Below are 16,873 nucleotides of genomic sequence, written 5' to 3' on the forward strand. Positions count from 1 at the left end.
TGACGACTCAACGTCACAGTGGTCTGTAATCTACTTCCATTGTCTCCTCAGTGCATTAAGACGTACAAGTCCGACTGGCATGTCGTCAACTACAAATACGAGGACTACTCCGGTGATTTTCGACAGCTTCCAAAGTAAGTCTATAGTTAAAACCCTCAGCTCTGCCGCACACTGTATTCACAGAGGTGATTTGGTAGCGTGCCAACACATTGTTATGATGTACCAGTAACAACAGCTGTTTTGTATAATACAAGGATTCAAGAGATTACATACTAATGCACACTACACACAGGTCATACAGGTTTTTTTTGTTTTCAGGTCAGACAAGCTGTCACCTGTTTTGTTTCCCGCTTCCGACACATACTTGCCATGACTTAAGTCACACAAATAATTTTCGTTTCCGCGTAAAAGAGCATTTCCTTCTTTATGGTGAGCTGGATAATTCCCGAATGCGACCAGTGTGGAAACCACCGCTCATTGTCCAGAGATTGTGTCATCAGCTCCAAACTCTTCCCCGAAGAATATCTGCCCCACCGCCAAAGTGTTAGAATATGAGCTGACAGTGACCTTGGCGGTGCTACCGCTGCCAAGTGTTCTGCCACGATCTGGGGGAAGTTAAAACAATGCAGCGTGACGCGGATCGCCTGTTAAAGGCTTCACACTGCTTTCACTTAAAGGATTTCTCACCTTTGGCGCATGGTCATTTTCCAGCAGGCTGTATTCACCTTAACACGTTTTCATGAGTGCGGAAAGTGAAGAAACTTTTCATCACTTGACTGGAAATTGCGTTTGCCATGTATTTTTTTTTTCTGGCTCTCTGGGGGAGGCTGCAGAATGCAAAATTACTTATAAGAAAAGGTCAAAAACATAAGGAAAAAATCACATGATCTCACTCAAACTACTTCGAGACACATGTGCTAGAATGATCTGCAAACTGAACTCAGATGAAGGCAAATAAGCAAAAAGTATCATGGAAGATCTGAACAGAGAGTGGTGATTACTGTGAATAAAATATGCTAAAGAATGAAATTTAAATATATTTATTGATATTGTGTTGTTAGTAGCATGAGCTGGGAGAAAATACATTTCTTTTCAAATGTAATGGATAAAAACGATAAAACATCTGAGAAATACGGATACTGAAGCAAAGTTACATATCTCAAGCAAAGTTACCTCAACTCATTTAAATGCTGCAATGCTACGCTGTGATGTTAGCAGTCGTTTTATATCTCTTAATGTGCTCTGTTTACAGTAAAGTGTCCAGGCCTGATAAACTGGCTGTCCATGTATTTGAAGTGGATGAAGATGTCGACAAAGATGAGGTCAGTTCACGTCCTACTTCTGTGTCGAATGACTTTTTTCAAATCGCATCAGCTTCACCCACAGAACACTACGTGCTGTGTAGTGTTTCTTATTCCAGTCCTCACTTTTTTCCCCTCTTTCACTGCAGCAGTTAAGGAGATAAAAGGCATTTTTTGTGTCAAATAGCTGCTTTTAATGAAAATAATTAAGTGTGATTAGACTTTTGCTGGCGCGCCGTATCTTGAAAGATCTGTTTTTTTTATTTTTTTTTCCGCAAGGCTCCAGTGCAACATTTGGATCTTTTCATCCTCTGCTAATTCATGCGTGACGGAGTGGGTGTGTGTGGACTTGCGCAGATTAAATGAGTATTTTGTTGTCTTTGGAATGGCTCGTAGGAGTGCACAACAAGGAGGCTCATAAGTCACATTCGATGGGAGGCTTCAAAGCGGCGAAGATACCGCAGGGCTGTTGCTGACACAAACGTTATCTGAAGCACCACGAGGTCGCGCCGGCGATGGCGTTCCCTCCACGCATCATGTGTCAAATTGCACCCCCTATAGACAAAGTAGCTGCTCAACATACGTGGGTTGGTTGATGGAGCCGTGATGCATGGAGGTGTATTCCTTGGAGTGTGAAGCTATGCATGCTAGGTCTTCACGGGTCGCCGTCTGTCATGGTCTACCTCTGACTGAACAGAAAGAGAAAGAGAGAGAGGCAGAACTTTAACACAGCCGATGACACGATCCAAATCCCCTCCGTTCAACTCCCTCAACAACAGGATTTTTTTAAATCAGGGAGGTTTCCTATTCAAATCCCCAGTATGAATCTTTTTATGTCTTTGTCGTTGCTATAATTGTGCATTTTGGATGACGTTCAAGGTTGGTTATGTGACTTCTTAGACTAGTTTTCTTTTTCTTTGTCTGTCCTTGACAAAGTTTTCTATAGTCCAGAGATACCCGACTGAACCCAGTGGCTTTTCGGCCTCTCTGGAAAACGGTGAATGTTGTCTAGACACTGACTAGTATAAATGGGCTCTGAACCTTTCCAGGTGCTTTTCAGCTCGCTCCACAATCCTCCACATTGAAAATATTATAATTCCTGCCAGCGCTTTTAAAATTTCCCCTTTATTAGGCTGAGAGAAGAAGAAGAAGAAGTAATGCTGGAATGGGATGAGGACATCTTGAAAGCCCATTCGCTCTTCACTTTCCCACTGCAGTCCTTCATAGCTGAGAAATCTAACTGTAAATGACACGCCTTCTGTTCATGCAGCGCTGATCCAAACCAGGGCCGGGCGGCAGAGTTTGTCCCGGTGTCCTCTTCCTTCATTGTTCCCCTAATTGGTTTATTTTTACAGATCACAAGAGCGAGTGGTAGCGTTGTGTTTGCTCATGTGTGAGGGTCCGGATCTCATGCTATCCCACCTCAGGAGTGTGAGATAACCAGGACCGTGTGTCATGGATCTGCCGCGAGGGTGGAGATGTTTATTTGGTTTCACAGTCGTAGTTTGTTTTATGTTCTTCTGCCTGCTTGTTTTGACTGAGGCGGCCCTGCATAGCGTCGGGCTCTGTGTTATCTCAAACTGCGACATCAAAAGGCTTTTGCGCGGCAAGGCGAGGCTTCGTGTAGGGTGTGACATGACTTTACTATATGACGCTCCGCTGCAAAAATGTCCAAATGAAGTTGAGTCTTCCTTAAACAAAATATCTGTAATGCCTTTGAATATATTCATCAGTCAGGCAACCTATTATGACCATTGTTTAGTTGTTCATAAACCATTTTTGTGTGTGTGCCTGTGTCAGGCTGGGGATGGCTGCTGCCATCAAGGAGTGTCATTGCTATGGTGTGGGGGTGCCTGGTCTGGTCTAGGTGGGTGCTACATGTCTAAGTAACACCCATATGAATGCCAAGTCCAAGTTTCCCAGCAGGACATTGAATTGTCATAAGTTGGTCAATGGTTTTAATGTTGTGGCTGATCGGTGTATATGTGGTTGTTGCGTGCCCATATCTGTGACTATATCTTAGAAACAAGAGACAAGTTTTTCTGATATGTGGAGCTGTTTTGCCACTTTTTAAATCTTGCAACTTGTTTCAGCTTGAACAATATGACATAATAGGTACATTTGTGAATACAGCACGTTCTGTGATAATACAAAAAAAACACCCTTTTGCCGAGATGTATCCTTCCCCCTTGCAGTGTGTATTGGATTGTCTGACCTTGTCTGTTTGTCTCCTGCAGGACACGGCCTCCTTAGGGTCTCAGAAAGGCGGGATCACCAAGCATGGCTGGCTGTACAAAGGCAACATGAACAGTGCCATCAGCGTCACCATGAGGGTGAATATCCATTTAATGGATTATTCTCCAAACGTGTGCTGGTTTCAGTTTCTTAAAACATCTAAATTAGCTACTTTTATTTATCTCCTATGATAACAAAAAACTAACTATATTAAGTGATGAATCATAAAACCAGCAACATTTTGTTAATCCAAATCCAAATAAACAAAACTAAATAATATAGTAGTAGAGCATATATTGTATACTGTGTTGCAATGATTAAGTTAGTCTGTTGTCCAGTATGAAACACACATGTCTATTTTGTCCTTAATGCTAATACAGATCAAAACACAATAGCATCTTTACTGCTTGCTTCTCTTCCCTGGAAATGTTCCCACATGTTGTGGCAATGCAGGCTGCAACAGCTGTGATAGGTTCATTTCCTCCTTCAAGTCTCCTGAAATACTATATATCTACTCTGATGTCTTTTCTCATTTATTAGCTCCAAATCCAAGAACAAGTGTCTGGTTCCACTAGCCATTGTTTCAACATAAAAGACTAGTCACGGACTAGAGTTTTAGCACCATATCTACAGAACAATGCCGTCACACTAGCGCACAAGAAATCTGCGTAGATTCGTTGCAGAAGTATAAATTAAGCCTTAGTCTTCACTGAAAGCCAGTTTTTCCGTTTCATATTATCCCCTTACTACAACCAAGTTCAATTCAAATCTTCGAAAGTTCAGTTTCATGTCTTGTTATTATAGGCAGGATTCATATGACTAGAGACTAATTTTATACTGTAAAACAAAAAGAGTGTGGGCACCGTACTACTTAATTACTACTTTTTACTTGACTGAAACTTGAATGTCATTTCTCGTCATCGTTTCAGTCGTTCAAGAGGAGGTATTTCCACCTAACTCAGCTCGGGGACGGCTCCTACAATTTAAACTTCTACAAGGATGAGAAGATCTCCAAAGAGCCAAAAGGAACCATCTTCTTGGACTCCTGTATGGGTGTGGTTCAGGTAAAAAAAAAAAAAAATGACTCAAGTCTTCTTTGTTTTTCAAAACCAGTGACTGTCAGTCCTTGTTGACCCTGGATGACACTGCTTTACCAAACGGGATATCCCTTCTGGCGTCGCGTCGGCACATGGCGGCCCCAGATGGGAATTGAAATGCAATTTACCAAGAATAAACTCACGATACGGATATAGCAACTTCCTCCTAACAGTTCTGACCTCTGTAAAAAATATTAGGGGGTAAAAGGTGACCTGTGACAGACCAAATTTCCACAGAATTCGCCTTAACAATGATGGTTGCTGCTGAAAAGTATCCGCAAGACCCTCTCTTCTCCGTTTCCGTGAAACCTGAGCTCTCTCCTCCCCAAGGTCGGGCTTTTCTGCTGACTGTCAGCTGGCGAAACAAGGTGAATGCTGAGGCCTCACTTCCGAGCACTTTCCTCCGGCCCCTCAATCAATTCCACGTGCTCACATCTGAATGTAGGCCAGCGCTCACCGGGCGCATTATCGTCCGTCTATCATCTCGGTACATGGAAAGAACCTGGTTTCGCCTAAGAGGCATCCAGCTGGCATTAATCAGGAAGATTAGGATGCTATCATGTGCAGGAGGGGAGGGGTGGACTTGATATTCGAGCGCTTTAAGATGTTTGAAAGGTTTGTCGGTGCAGGTTAGGACGTCTGTGCCTTTTACTGAAGTTTGCTTAACCTCCAAATCACCCAGTTTCAACCGCAGACCTCGTCTGCCCATTCCTCAGAATTTAAACAAGAACGCAGCTCCTGGTTCGGTTCAGTCAGATTAAAGACGAGCAGATTACACCGCCTGCCTTCTTTGCCCGAATAAACATTTTTAGTTCTTCTCTTCCTTGCATCGACAAGCCATTATTCATCATTTTTTTTGCGCATAATATTCAGTTTTCTTAAAGCTGGCGTAGGCAGCTTTCTTTTCCCCCCATCCATCCCAAGCCTGTCCCATCCAGTGAGCACAGACTTATGCACAAGTTTAATACCCTATCATCCACATTGTGACTGTAAACCTGGTGCTATTATATAGTGCCAATATGAGAATTACTGTACTGTACAAGCAGAATTACTCTACTGTGCGAGTGTACAAACATTACTGTGCTTGCACACTCATGGGTCTACCAGCCAGACCTAACCGCCACGACAGCACATTTAGACATGACAGGAAAGGAATACGCCAAGTTTGGAATTCAACCCGAGGCTCTTGGACTTGAGTTTTCTCTCTCTCTCTCTCTGTAAACGCCTCATCAGTACTGGCAAGTTAAACTCTGTTGGACTATAATTTTTCATAATTCAGTCCTCTTTGTTTCGGGTGTCTTTGCATTGTTTGCCAGTGCTGGAATATCAACTTTTCCATCAGTATGTTTTCTCGCTGAATCAGGCTTTTTTAACAACAATTATAAACGATGTCCACAGAGATGTGTAATTGTACGACGGCCAATAATAGGAAAACCGTCCCTCCAAAAAAGGACTATTGATTCGCTCAAAATCTGTCATCGTGGCCTAGATATTCTCAAGCTTAAAAACAGAACTGAGAGGACGACCAAAACTGTAGTTTTCTCTCCAACCACCTGAATTAGTTTGCAGAAAGGTCTTAAGGACATTTTTGCTCAGTGACGCTGACGTCAAAAAAGGATCTGCTTCTGCAGCTTTAAATGACAAAAGACAAGGTGTATTTACCAAATGGAAAAGAAAGAAAAGGAAATTTAATGCGAGAAGCACCTATTGTGAAAATTGTTCTACAGCTAGAGACTGAAACTGTTCTCCTTAGAACTGGGACCAAGTTAGGACTTAGTCAACTATACATTAATGACACAAAACTTTTACTTTTGGAAATAACCCTTTGTGTATTTGCGATAAGACTGCTCACTGGGGTTAAAGTCATTCCACAGAGGTGCACAGCCCCTCACCCCCTTTGTAACTGTTTTGTTTTTTTTCCCCCTGTGACTTAATCTCCGCCAGAAGGAACTGCTCTATGAGTAGATCTGCAGATGTTTAAGGCTGCAGCTGGGATGGCACGTGGAGTGACGTCATACAGAGCCCCGGGCTGCTCCTCCACTTTGTTAAGATGCCAGCATGTGCTCATAGTCACAAGGCATTTATCGCATGAGGAATAAGGGACCAGCAGCAGACCCTGGAGATTAACGAAGGGCCTAAAAATGTAAATTGTTCTATGATCCAATCTCCCAGAGGTTTTCACTCTTTATACGTATACAGTGTTGTAAAAACAATTAGAATGGTTGCCTGTTTAGTTTCCCCGAGGATGTGTGTCGTCTAGAAAACTGAGACATGTCCTCCCACCTATCACAACAGTGATGATTAAGTTTATTTATCAAGACTCCCGTTTTATTTCTGTCCTAAACACCCCTCTCCGTGTTTACTTAGCCAGCCTGCAGATACCGACTCTCCCCTCCCAGTCACTCCCACTCTGCTCTTTCTACAGTGCAGGTTACAGAGATAACCAGTGCACAACAATCCACGGACAATGCTGACATTGTACTGCACTATGCCCTGAAAAAAGAAATACAGCTTGAATCATACAATGCAAAAATAAGCATCACAACGCAGCAGAGTTGCTGTGTCATAAACCCAATGCAGCTGAATCATCCCTGATTGTTTCTGATTAGACTGTGATAGAGCAACACGAGAGCCCAAACCGGGGAAGTGACGTCACTCCTCGCGGTTGTAGAGTTCAGCCCCGCAGATGCAGCTCATTTTCTGGTGACTGCTGAAGTCCTGGCGAGGAGACGGAGGTTAGATACACAGATGGAAATATGTTTTTACTCCCCTTCTCGCTTTGTTTCCATTTTCTCCGTGTTAATAAATTCGGCCTTTGTGTTTTCAGGCTTAAAAAACAGTAGAAAACGGTGAAGCCAGGAATCAAAAGGTGGAATCAAAATGAAGCGAGCCGCGATTTAAATCATAACTAAATATCGACTGCCTTCTGGTGAGAGGGCATTGGTTCAGTGTTAGCTTTGGAGAGAGGGATAAAACATTCCTTCGGCCCTGCCATGTTCACAGTTGGAGAGTTGATTTTAAATGTGAAAAACTAAACCTAATCAATAAATCTTTCAGTACCAGACGCCAACAAATTCTTTCTTTTCAGTAACAGAAAGTCTTTGTTCTTACTTCTTCTTTTTTTTTTGTACCGTTAAATTATTGTTATTGTTTTATCTGCACTGTCTGTCCCATTTCAGACAGCTCTTTCTGATCCTTTCTCTTGTGCTACCAACTCAGAACACCAAGGTTCGGAGGTTCGCTTTCGAGCTGAAGATGCAGGACAAGAGCACCTACCTGCTGGCGGCAGAATGCGAAGGGGAGATGGAGGACTGGATCAACACGCTCAACAAGATCCTGCACAGCAGCTTTGAGCTCGCCATGCAGGAAAAGAGAAATGGAGACGTTCATGATGGTGTGTGTCCGTCCGTCCGCAATCTCCCGTATGAAAAGAGAGTACTATTTTGTGTCGGTCCTCTCAAAACATTATCCAGAGTCAGGAAAAGAAATAATATTTCTTCTTCAAACATTCACCGGCTTTGATTGTGTGTATCACACAGGCCAAAGTATGTGAATAATGGATGTTTTTTTGGCTTTGACAGTTAATCAGTTGTCAATTCATATTTCCAATTTATAATTTTGAGATATTTTTTAAGAAAGAAGTGGTCGGGTTTGTAATGGTCGGGCAAAAGAGTATTTTTTTTTTTCATTCTTGTGCAGCATTACATAGACCAAATGATGAATTGCGTAATAGCTGGCAGATATTCACTTAATTGCATCCCTAAAGATTGTATAAACCTTTAATAAACCAGTAAATTACTTTAAGTTTACTATCCGTGACACTTGTATGAATCTAGTTGATCACAGAAACTACAATGGTGCTTTTATATAAGCAAAGTTCTGAAGATGAATAATGCGCCTACTCATAGTTGTATATCCTGTAAATCCACTTATTATTACCAGTTTATTTACTTTTAAATGAGACTTTGCTCATTCACACCGTCATTCGCTCATCCTGGCTCACATCCCCTCCTCTTCTTCTTCCTCCTGGCTGTGCACACGTAGTCCGTGGAGAAGTGATAGCCGACCACCCAGGCTTTTAATACTCACCTCCTGTCTCATGGGGGGCTTAGCCGTGGAGGAGCGAGGCTGAATGCCTCTGCTGTAAACGCTCCGCTAATCTTACAGCTTTTATTAATCATCCTGCGCATGAGTATTGAGGGAAAAAAGAGTGTTTTGCTTTAGAAGATCTCTGAGCTTTCTTGAAATATGCCACTGAGATCTGCAGCACCTCCATCTCAGTCCTGACTGGTTCCAGCACGATTACTGTTTACTGAGCTTTTGTATGTCAGCGAGTGATTAAGGAGGTTTTACAGCATCCATTGTGTCTCTTTATTCTTTCATAGATGATGATCTTGGAAAGTCAGACAGTTCCTCTGGCAGTATGGACAGCTTTCAGGTAGGTCCTGCTTCCTCAGTTGGATGCACAGACATTCAGTGCATCATCACATGGCGGTAAACCTCCGCTCCTTGTTGAATTATGGAGGAAGAACGCCTCTTTTGCCACAAACGAGATCTGATCTGACATTAAACACAGACCTCTTGCTCATCTCAGATATAATCTGGGATTATATCTGAGATGTCTTTTCCTTTGAGTGTGTCATTTGAGATTCACCCAAAAGCCAACATTTGAAATCAAACACCGGGTCTATAAACGTGCAGCCACCAATGTGCAACATAAGATATACATTTGTGGGAAAAGCTGACAGTTCAACTTAATGTCGTTAAAGATTTTTTGAGGATAAAATCATCAAGTGATTTACTGGCTCCTGACGTGCAGATTGCAAAAGTATTTCCAGTGTTGATATTTAGTGTTTTATCACGCTGTTATTGCACAGACTGGTGTGTGGAAATGAAGTACATGTGTGTGCACGGAAACTGGTGGTAACAGTTGGGTGGACAAGAGTTTGACGAGTTACAGAGTGCTCCACAGAAATGTATACTGGTACCACCTGATTTTCACCGCTGCGCCTGTCTGTCCAACACATCACTTCCAGATGTGAATGACAAAAATAAAAATGACAAAGCCAGCTGACTGCAGATCTCTCAGGCTGTGCTCCAGTGTTTCCGACCCTTTTGTGGTTGAGCTTAGGAAATGCCTTTCTTCTCTTCAGAGCACGAGAGATATAGAGTCGAGGATGAGGAACGAAACCAGATTGAAGCTGTTCACCTTGGACCCGGACACGCAGGTAAAATAAACATAAAGCACAAAGGAGCGCTTGTATTCCCACGTCGTAAAAAGATCCAAGCTAACACTTAGTGATGAAATGTAACACCTACCATTGTTCTGTCTTCAGAAACTAGATTTCTCAGGAATTGAACCGGACGTGAAGCAGTTCGAGGAGAAGTTTGGCAAGCGCATTCTGGTGAACTGCAATGACCTCTCATTTAATCTGCAAAGCTGTGTGGCAGAGAACGAGGAAGGACCAACGACAAACGTGAGGCTAATCTTCTCCTGGCCACAATAGGTCTTAAATAACAGAAATATCATTATCCGCCCGGCTAAAGACGGACGAGATGGTTTGTTAAAAGCAGCCGGATGGACTCCTCTCATTATGTGAGCTGCTGAACGACTACTGTTGGCATAGCAACCAGGCTACAGACTCTGGAATTGCAAAGAGTCTTGTGTAATGAAGTCTGATGTCCTGCCGTCCCTCCCAGCAGAAAACGTCTATTAAAGACAACAGGCTCCGTCTCCAGATAGACGCAGAGCAGATAATTCAAAGTGTGTTCACCCGGCTCCCTCCGATGAAATTTTACGGGAATAGCTACTAGCTTGGCATCAGATATGCATCCACCGGTGCAGCTTTCTCTCTGCTGATGGCGATCCTGACACCTCAGCAGTGTACCTCACTGTGTGGAAATCACATGGCTCGAGCATTGCCAACATTATGATTATAATCATTATTTATACTGTAAGATGTAAGATTTCACTTTTTATTCTACATTTGATCTACATTTTATTTAGATGGTGGGTACATGAAACTGCGCACATGGTCTGTAGTGGTAACATGCTGTCAGAGGAGTTAAAGTAGAAGTATAGTCCGAGTAAATATCAGGGTAATCTGTCTAACACAGAGCTGCTCTTTCTCCAGGTGGAGCCATTCTACATCACCCTGTCGCTTTTCGATATCCAGAATGGCAGAAAAATCTCCTCTGATTTCCTCGTCGACTTAAACCACCCGTCTGTCAGGGGCATGGTGCCCAGTAACAACAGTCAGTACATGAACGGGGGAGGTGACGCCCGTCCCGAGGGGCAGCGGTTGATCCATGGCGTTCCAGAGGCATCCATGCAGTATCCCAAGCAGGTGAATAAGTAATAGAAACAATATTATTTTTTTTTTTTTTCTAAAATCAAAAACTGCATAAATATGGCTGTTGAAATCTACTGATACATATTTTAATCGGTTGCAACATTTCGATTGTATCTGCAGGGAGTGTTTTCCGTGACCTGCCCCCACCCAGATATCTTCCTGGTGGCTCGCATTGAAAAGGTGCTTCAGGGGGGAATCAACCACTGTGCAGAGCCATACATGAAGAGTTCAGACTCCACCAAGGTACTGAAAGATCCCTCATTACCAGCCTCCTCACGAAGGCAGCGTGTTCCCCGAAGCTCAGCAGGTTCATCCAGATTATTCCACATTATGCACAGATAATAACCCCTGTTTGCAATTGCTGGCCCGTTGCACGGACCCTGGACGCGAGCGTTGACTTTGGCCGCACAAATGCGGCCGTGCACCCTGAAGGGAGCGTTGTGGGTAGTAATGCGATTCACTAGTGGAAGGGTGTGTGTGTTGAGACTGGCAGCGGGCTGAATACTGTTAATAATGTGATGAGGCATTGGTTGTTTGTGCTGAAGCTCAAATCACAATGTGTATGTTTTCCACTAGGTGGCACAGAAGGTCCTGAAAAATGCCAAGCTGGCATGCAGCCGATTAGGCCAGTACAGGATGCCTTTTGCCTGGGCAGCGAGGTACTTTAAATCTTGTTTACGACGACTGTGTTTTGTCTGTATACAACCAGGTGCAGTTATGTACAATTAAACTGACAAGGAGAGAATGAACAGCGACTGAAGCAATCTTTATGTTCCATATAGAAATTACAGTTTTCATTATGCCTTTCTGCTTCTTTTAAAATGTCTATATTATTACTTGATTATAATACATGAACCCGTATTAGAATACATTAGTCCCCATGTTTTAATTTGTGCATCAACCATCAACACAAAAAACTTTGGGAAAATGTGACACGTGCTTTTCTTTTGGGTTTCTTGCAGACCTTTGTTCAGAGATGCTTCAGGGACGCTTGACAAAAGTGCTCGATTCTCGGCTCTGTACAGACAGGACAGCAACAAACTGTCCAATGACGACATGCTCAAACTGCTGGCTGATTTCAGAAAGTTAGTAACCTTTTATTGAGTTCTCTCTGTTACGCACAGTCTGAGTAGTCTTGCAGATGTTCTGGATGTTGCACTCTGGAAAAGTCTCTGCTGGTCAGTTTGAGACAATGTGTTTGCCCACATGTGTGAATGTGATCATATACCGTTTGTCTCCAGCTGCCAGCCTGTTTTTTTTCTTATTTTGCAGATAATAGACAAGGCTTAATTTAGTTTATTTTCCTTTCCTCAGACCAGAGAAGATGGCCAAGCTTCCTGTTATCCTCGGAAACCTTGATGTTACCATTGACAGTGTAGCACCTGACTTGATAAGTAAGCCCTCCATGAAGCCAACATCCGTCAGACCAGACTATTGCTTTGTCCGCAGGCTGCTAATTTGCTCTTCCTCTCTCTCTTCCGTATATATAGATTGTGTTACCTCATCCTACATTCCTGTGAAGCAGTTTGACGTTAGCGAGAAGGCCAGCATCTTCTTTGAAGTGGAGGAGTTTGTGCCAGGCATTGCCAAATGTTCTCAGCCTTTCACCATCTACAACAATCACCTCTACGTCTACCCGAAGCACTTGAAATACGACAGCCAGAAGTCGTTTGCAAAGGTGCCACCGAGTTATTTAGCTGAAAAATTTCTTTCACCCGAGACGCTACAGAACTTTTCTCTCGTAGTGTTGCTAACTGGGTCATCTCTGCTCACTGTGTTTGTCCTCAGGCTAGAAACATAGCCGTCTGCATTGAGTTCAAGGACTCAGATGAGGAGGACGCTGTTTCACTTAAGGTAAGCTTAAATAAGCTCTGGACGTGCCTAGGAAATCCTTAAAGGTTAGGATCTCCAGTCACAGGAACTAATTAGCTATTGTTGTCATTCCCCAGTGCATCTATGGCCGACCCGGAGGACCCTTGTTTACCAAATATGCCTTTGCCTCAGTATTACATCACCAGCACAACCCTGAATTCTACGATGAGGTACGGCACCCTTAGCCTGACCTTTAAAAAATGTCACGGCTGTCATACGTGTAAGGCTGTATCATCAGTATCAGTTCACGATGATGAAAGATTGTTTATTTGTGCCCTTAGTTTAAGATTGAGTTGCCAACCCAGCTTCACGAGAAACATCACCTGCTCTTCACCTTCTACCACGTCAGCTGTGAGAGCAACAGCAAGGGCAGCACCAAAAAGAGAGACCAGGTTGAGATGCAAGGTGAAACACGGCAAAAATTCAAATTCATATCAGTAAAAAAGGATCAGAGCTCCTGTCTGGACTGCACACTTTAATTCTCTTACTGTGGTTACCGGCATGTAGTGCAGGAATGACTCTGTGTCACCTCTGTCTCCGCTGTCAGTGGGTTACGCCTGGCTGCCGTTGCTGAAGGACGGACGAGTGGTCATGAATGAGAGTCAGATCCCTGTGGCTGCCAACCTACCCGCTGGATACCTAAGCTGTCAGGAGGGTGCCAGCAAGGTACAATAAAGGGCATCTTCAAGTTGTGAAGTCGCGACTGTTTGGTCTCGTCTACTCAGACTTCAAGTGCTGCCTTTCTTTCATTGTTGGAGAACTGCTTGAGATTATATTCGTCAATATGTTTAGGAGGTGAATTGAGGTAATACACCAAACTGCATGTCGGATAGTCACATCATTCAACATTTGCACTCACTCCATGTCGTCATTGGACATCTGTCTAGGGCTGCAAAATGAGTGAGGCATTATACTTGTGTGCGACCCTGCTTTACTCATTTATTTGCAGCACTTTTAAACTCAATGCAACACTATTCTGCATCTCCCTAGAGAGATTCACTGAAAATGTACTGTTATATCTTTGATTGATTGTTCATGGTCCGGCAGCACGTTTTAAAAACTATCTTTGACGGATGAGAGATAATAGGACAGGGAAATGTGCATGTATGCTGAGATAATGGCATGAATGTGAGGTATTGAGCAGACATTTGTTGCTTGTCATTTTACAGCATTTGAATCCTGAAGTCAAATGGGTGGATGGCGGGAAGCCTTTATTCAAGGTGTCCACACACCTTGTGTCCACTGTCTACACTCAGGTTAGTTGTAGAAGGCCGTCAACCATTAATATTGCTGTTTCATCTGCATGCTATCAGTCCTTTTTCTAATCTTGATGCGTTTGTGGAATAAACCCATGGGCCTCTTTCTCTTTCAGGATCAACATTTACATAATTTCTTTCATCACTGTCAGAGCGCTGCATCAGCTGGACAGGCGTCGGGAGGAGAACTGGTGAAATACCTGAAGGTAAAGACATCAGTGAAAGATATGTATGTAGCGTAGCGCTGGTTCAGGCAGGCCACTGAGTCAAGCTCAGCTCACAGGCCCGTCTGCATCAGCTGGTAGTTAATCTGCAAACCAGCCCCTATCAGCTGACTGCTCAGCTGAAGCATCCATTGGCAAATCTCATTTAAGGCGCTTATTTAAAGATACTTTAGCCTGCCTTACCTTCCTGTTTCCCAGCAAGCCACTTTGCAACCCACTTCCACCCTGACTCCTCCTTTTATGCTGTGTCTCTCTATTAATGTCAGTAGTTCTGTGTTACTGAGGCTTGCTCTGCTCTGTATATTTGCTGCTTCTGCTGCTCTCCCTGCCTTAGACGTTCCATGTAGGTGCATGAAGGTCCCGTAGCAAAGGCATACTGCCAAAAATAATTTACCAAAAATGCAATACATTTCTCAAACCTGAACTAAGGAACCGGGGGTTAAGACCATCAACTAGAATTCTTTATTATGTTGTGATTTTCTGTGATCATTCATGAATGGTTCGTCTTATTAATGCAATGTATGGCCGTGGCTTTGCTACAGACTTGCTGCTCTCCTGAAGGTTAATCAATAGTCTAGCAATAACAGTGCACATAGGATCATCTTTAAAGAGGCTGTTAATGCTACACTGAGTCATATTTAAACCACAATCCACTAACAATGCTGACGTGCAGGCTGCGCTTCAGTGCGTGCATACATTGTGTAACCGAGTCTACGTGCCTGGCAAGGATGCGTGAAATGTGGACCGGGAATTATATCCCTCAAGACTTGTCACATAACTACAGAGAACGATCAAGCATACCTTCGAACTTGCGTCACTTGTTTATTAAATTGGAAGCTAACTGTAGCTCATTTTCACCTTGAAACCACATGAAGCCGTCTCACTTCGCTGGTGGTGAATCACACAGACGTAAAAGTTTTGCCAACAGCGCAGTCTCCTGGACTGTTTGCGCAGAGCATTTATGCAGAATTTATTTACCTGCAGAGGTTGGACTGATCCCAGTTAATTTGTCAGAGGAATCAGCTGGCATGAGGTAGCTTGGTTGTCACGTTTTCCATCCACCCCTCGCTCTCGGTCCGTGAGAATCTCAGTTTACCGTTCCCTGGTGAACACTGACACGGCGAGCAACATTTGGTCCGATGCATCTCTCGGGTTCTAATGTAAACACAGCGGTGAACATGAACAATAGCCAGAGGGTCAAACAGCAGGTCAGCCGTGCTGACTGGCTGCTCGCCAAATGACTTGGCAGGCTTGTGGTAGTTTCCTGTACACAGGCACTGATGCACCAGTATCTCTGTCTGCGTTGTTCCAGGCACTGGAGCATACAGTGTGGGTGATTAGCAGCACTGTTCACTCATGTCCTCCTGTTGTTCTTATTAGATTAGGCCCCTGGGCATTTTCTGCCTTTATTCTTGTCCTTTTAAATGAACGGTTGTGTGATTGAACTCTTTATTAACATACAGTGTTTCTGGGATGTTTTAGAGTCTGCATGCCATGGAGAGTCATGTGATGATCAAGTTCCTGCCCACCACCCTCAATCAGCTGTTCAGGGTCCTAACCAGTGCCACACAAGAAGACGTGGCAGTCAACGTCACCAGGCAAGCATCACTCAAATGTTCCCTAACATTACAACATCGTCAAGTAATCCCATGTCACTTACACGAAAAAAACTATATCCTGCTCCCATTGTTTCCTATTAGAGTTATGATTCACATTGTAGCCCAGTGCCACGAGGAAGGGTTGGAGCACTACCTTAGGTCTTATGTGAAGGTAAATTTGACATGCCACGTATCACATTTTATATTGTAATTTTAACCATATTTTTACAGTCTATTGTGCACGTCTGTCTTTTCCATGTGTCTTGATACAGTTTGTGTTCAAGACTGAGCCGTACACGTCCTCCACCACCCGCACGGTGCACGAGGAGCTGGCCAAAGCCATGACTGCAATCCTGAAACCGTCCACCGACTTCCTCACGAGCAACAAGCTGCTCAAGGTAACGTGTTTGTACAGATATAAAGGTTTACATAGTGTGCGATTACATCTGACATGAGTTTTCTCTTTATTGTCTGCCCTGCAGTACTCCTGGTATTTCTTTGAAGCCTTAGTCAAGTCCATGGCTCAGTACTTGATAGAGAGCTCTAAAGTGAGGGTAAGTTTGCCACAGCGTGTGTGTGTGTTTGACTCAGAGGTGTCTCTTATGTCTTCTTTTTAGAGTTTAGGTTCTTCACTGTAGTTTACAGCGTGCCTTGCGGTCAGCAACTGCACCACAGTCGAGTGATTATGCGTCCAGAGTCTGCTGTGCAGTTTAACTGGCAGCGACCACATCCCTGTGTTTAACCTCCTCTTGAACAATGCGGAGGCCAGAGTGGAAGCAAGTAAATGCTCAACAAGAGAAATTCATAAAAGACTGGTGTCTGTGAAAACAAATTACTTAAAGCATGGGGCAGGCAGTGTTCTGTGTGTTTGTTATAGTGGAAAATGCAATAAAATGTGTGACATTTCAATCCTACTGAAAACAAACACAGGAGTTAC

The 16,873-nt window shown here is 43.5% G+C and overlaps 1 protein-coding gene across 4 annotated transcripts in view; it reads left to right on the forward strand.

Annotated features, from left to right (window-relative positions):
• The window catches only part of LOC311488433 (dedicator of cytokinesis protein 9), a 73,595-nt gene that overhangs the window by 40,109 nt on the left and 16,613 nt on the right, over positions 1 to 16,873 (forward strand). For 2 of the 4 annotated variants that reach the window (XM_084545141.1, XM_084545142.1), the window contains exons 4-27: positions 52 to 134; positions 1,253 to 1,322; positions 3,539 to 3,634; positions 4,466 to 4,600; positions 7,853 to 8,027; positions 9,019 to 9,071; positions 9,787 to 9,861; positions 9,970 to 10,110; positions 10,768 to 10,980; positions 11,107 to 11,229; positions 11,563 to 11,645; positions 11,949 to 12,071; positions 12,301 to 12,380; positions 12,477 to 12,664; positions 12,775 to 12,840; positions 12,936 to 13,028; positions 13,140 to 13,263; positions 13,406 to 13,524; positions 14,028 to 14,114; positions 14,231 to 14,320; positions 15,821 to 15,936; positions 16,039 to 16,108; positions 16,209 to 16,334; positions 16,419 to 16,490. In XM_084545141.1, the coding sequence (XP_084401267.1) occupies positions 52 to 134; positions 1,253 to 1,322; positions 3,539 to 3,634; positions 4,466 to 4,600; positions 7,853 to 8,027; positions 9,019 to 9,071; positions 9,787 to 9,861; positions 9,970 to 10,110; positions 10,768 to 10,980; positions 11,107 to 11,229; positions 11,563 to 11,645; positions 11,949 to 12,071; positions 12,301 to 12,380; positions 12,477 to 12,664; positions 12,775 to 12,840; positions 12,936 to 13,028; positions 13,140 to 13,263; positions 13,406 to 13,524; positions 14,028 to 14,114; positions 14,231 to 14,320; positions 15,821 to 15,936; positions 16,039 to 16,108; positions 16,209 to 16,334; positions 16,419 to 16,490 (2,601 nt within the window). Of the gene's footprint in view, positions 1 to 51; positions 135 to 1,252; positions 1,323 to 3,538; positions 3,635 to 4,465; positions 4,601 to 7,852; positions 8,028 to 9,018; positions 9,072 to 9,786; positions 9,862 to 9,969; positions 10,111 to 10,767; positions 10,981 to 11,106; positions 11,230 to 11,562; positions 11,646 to 11,948; positions 12,072 to 12,300; positions 12,665 to 12,774; positions 12,841 to 12,935; positions 13,029 to 13,139; positions 13,264 to 13,405; positions 13,525 to 14,027; positions 14,115 to 14,230; positions 14,321 to 15,820; positions 15,937 to 16,038; positions 16,109 to 16,208; positions 16,335 to 16,418; positions 16,491 to 16,873 lie in introns of all 4 variants that reach the window. The other 2 variants (XM_084545139.1, XM_084545140.1) reach the window with 1 other exon arrangement.

Source organism: Chelon labrosus (assembly GCF_963514085.1).
Source record: "Chelon labrosus genome assembly, chromosome: 5".
Classification (NCBI taxonomy): domain Eukaryota; kingdom Metazoa; phylum Chordata; class Actinopteri; order Mugiliformes; family Mugilidae; genus Chelon; species Chelon labrosus.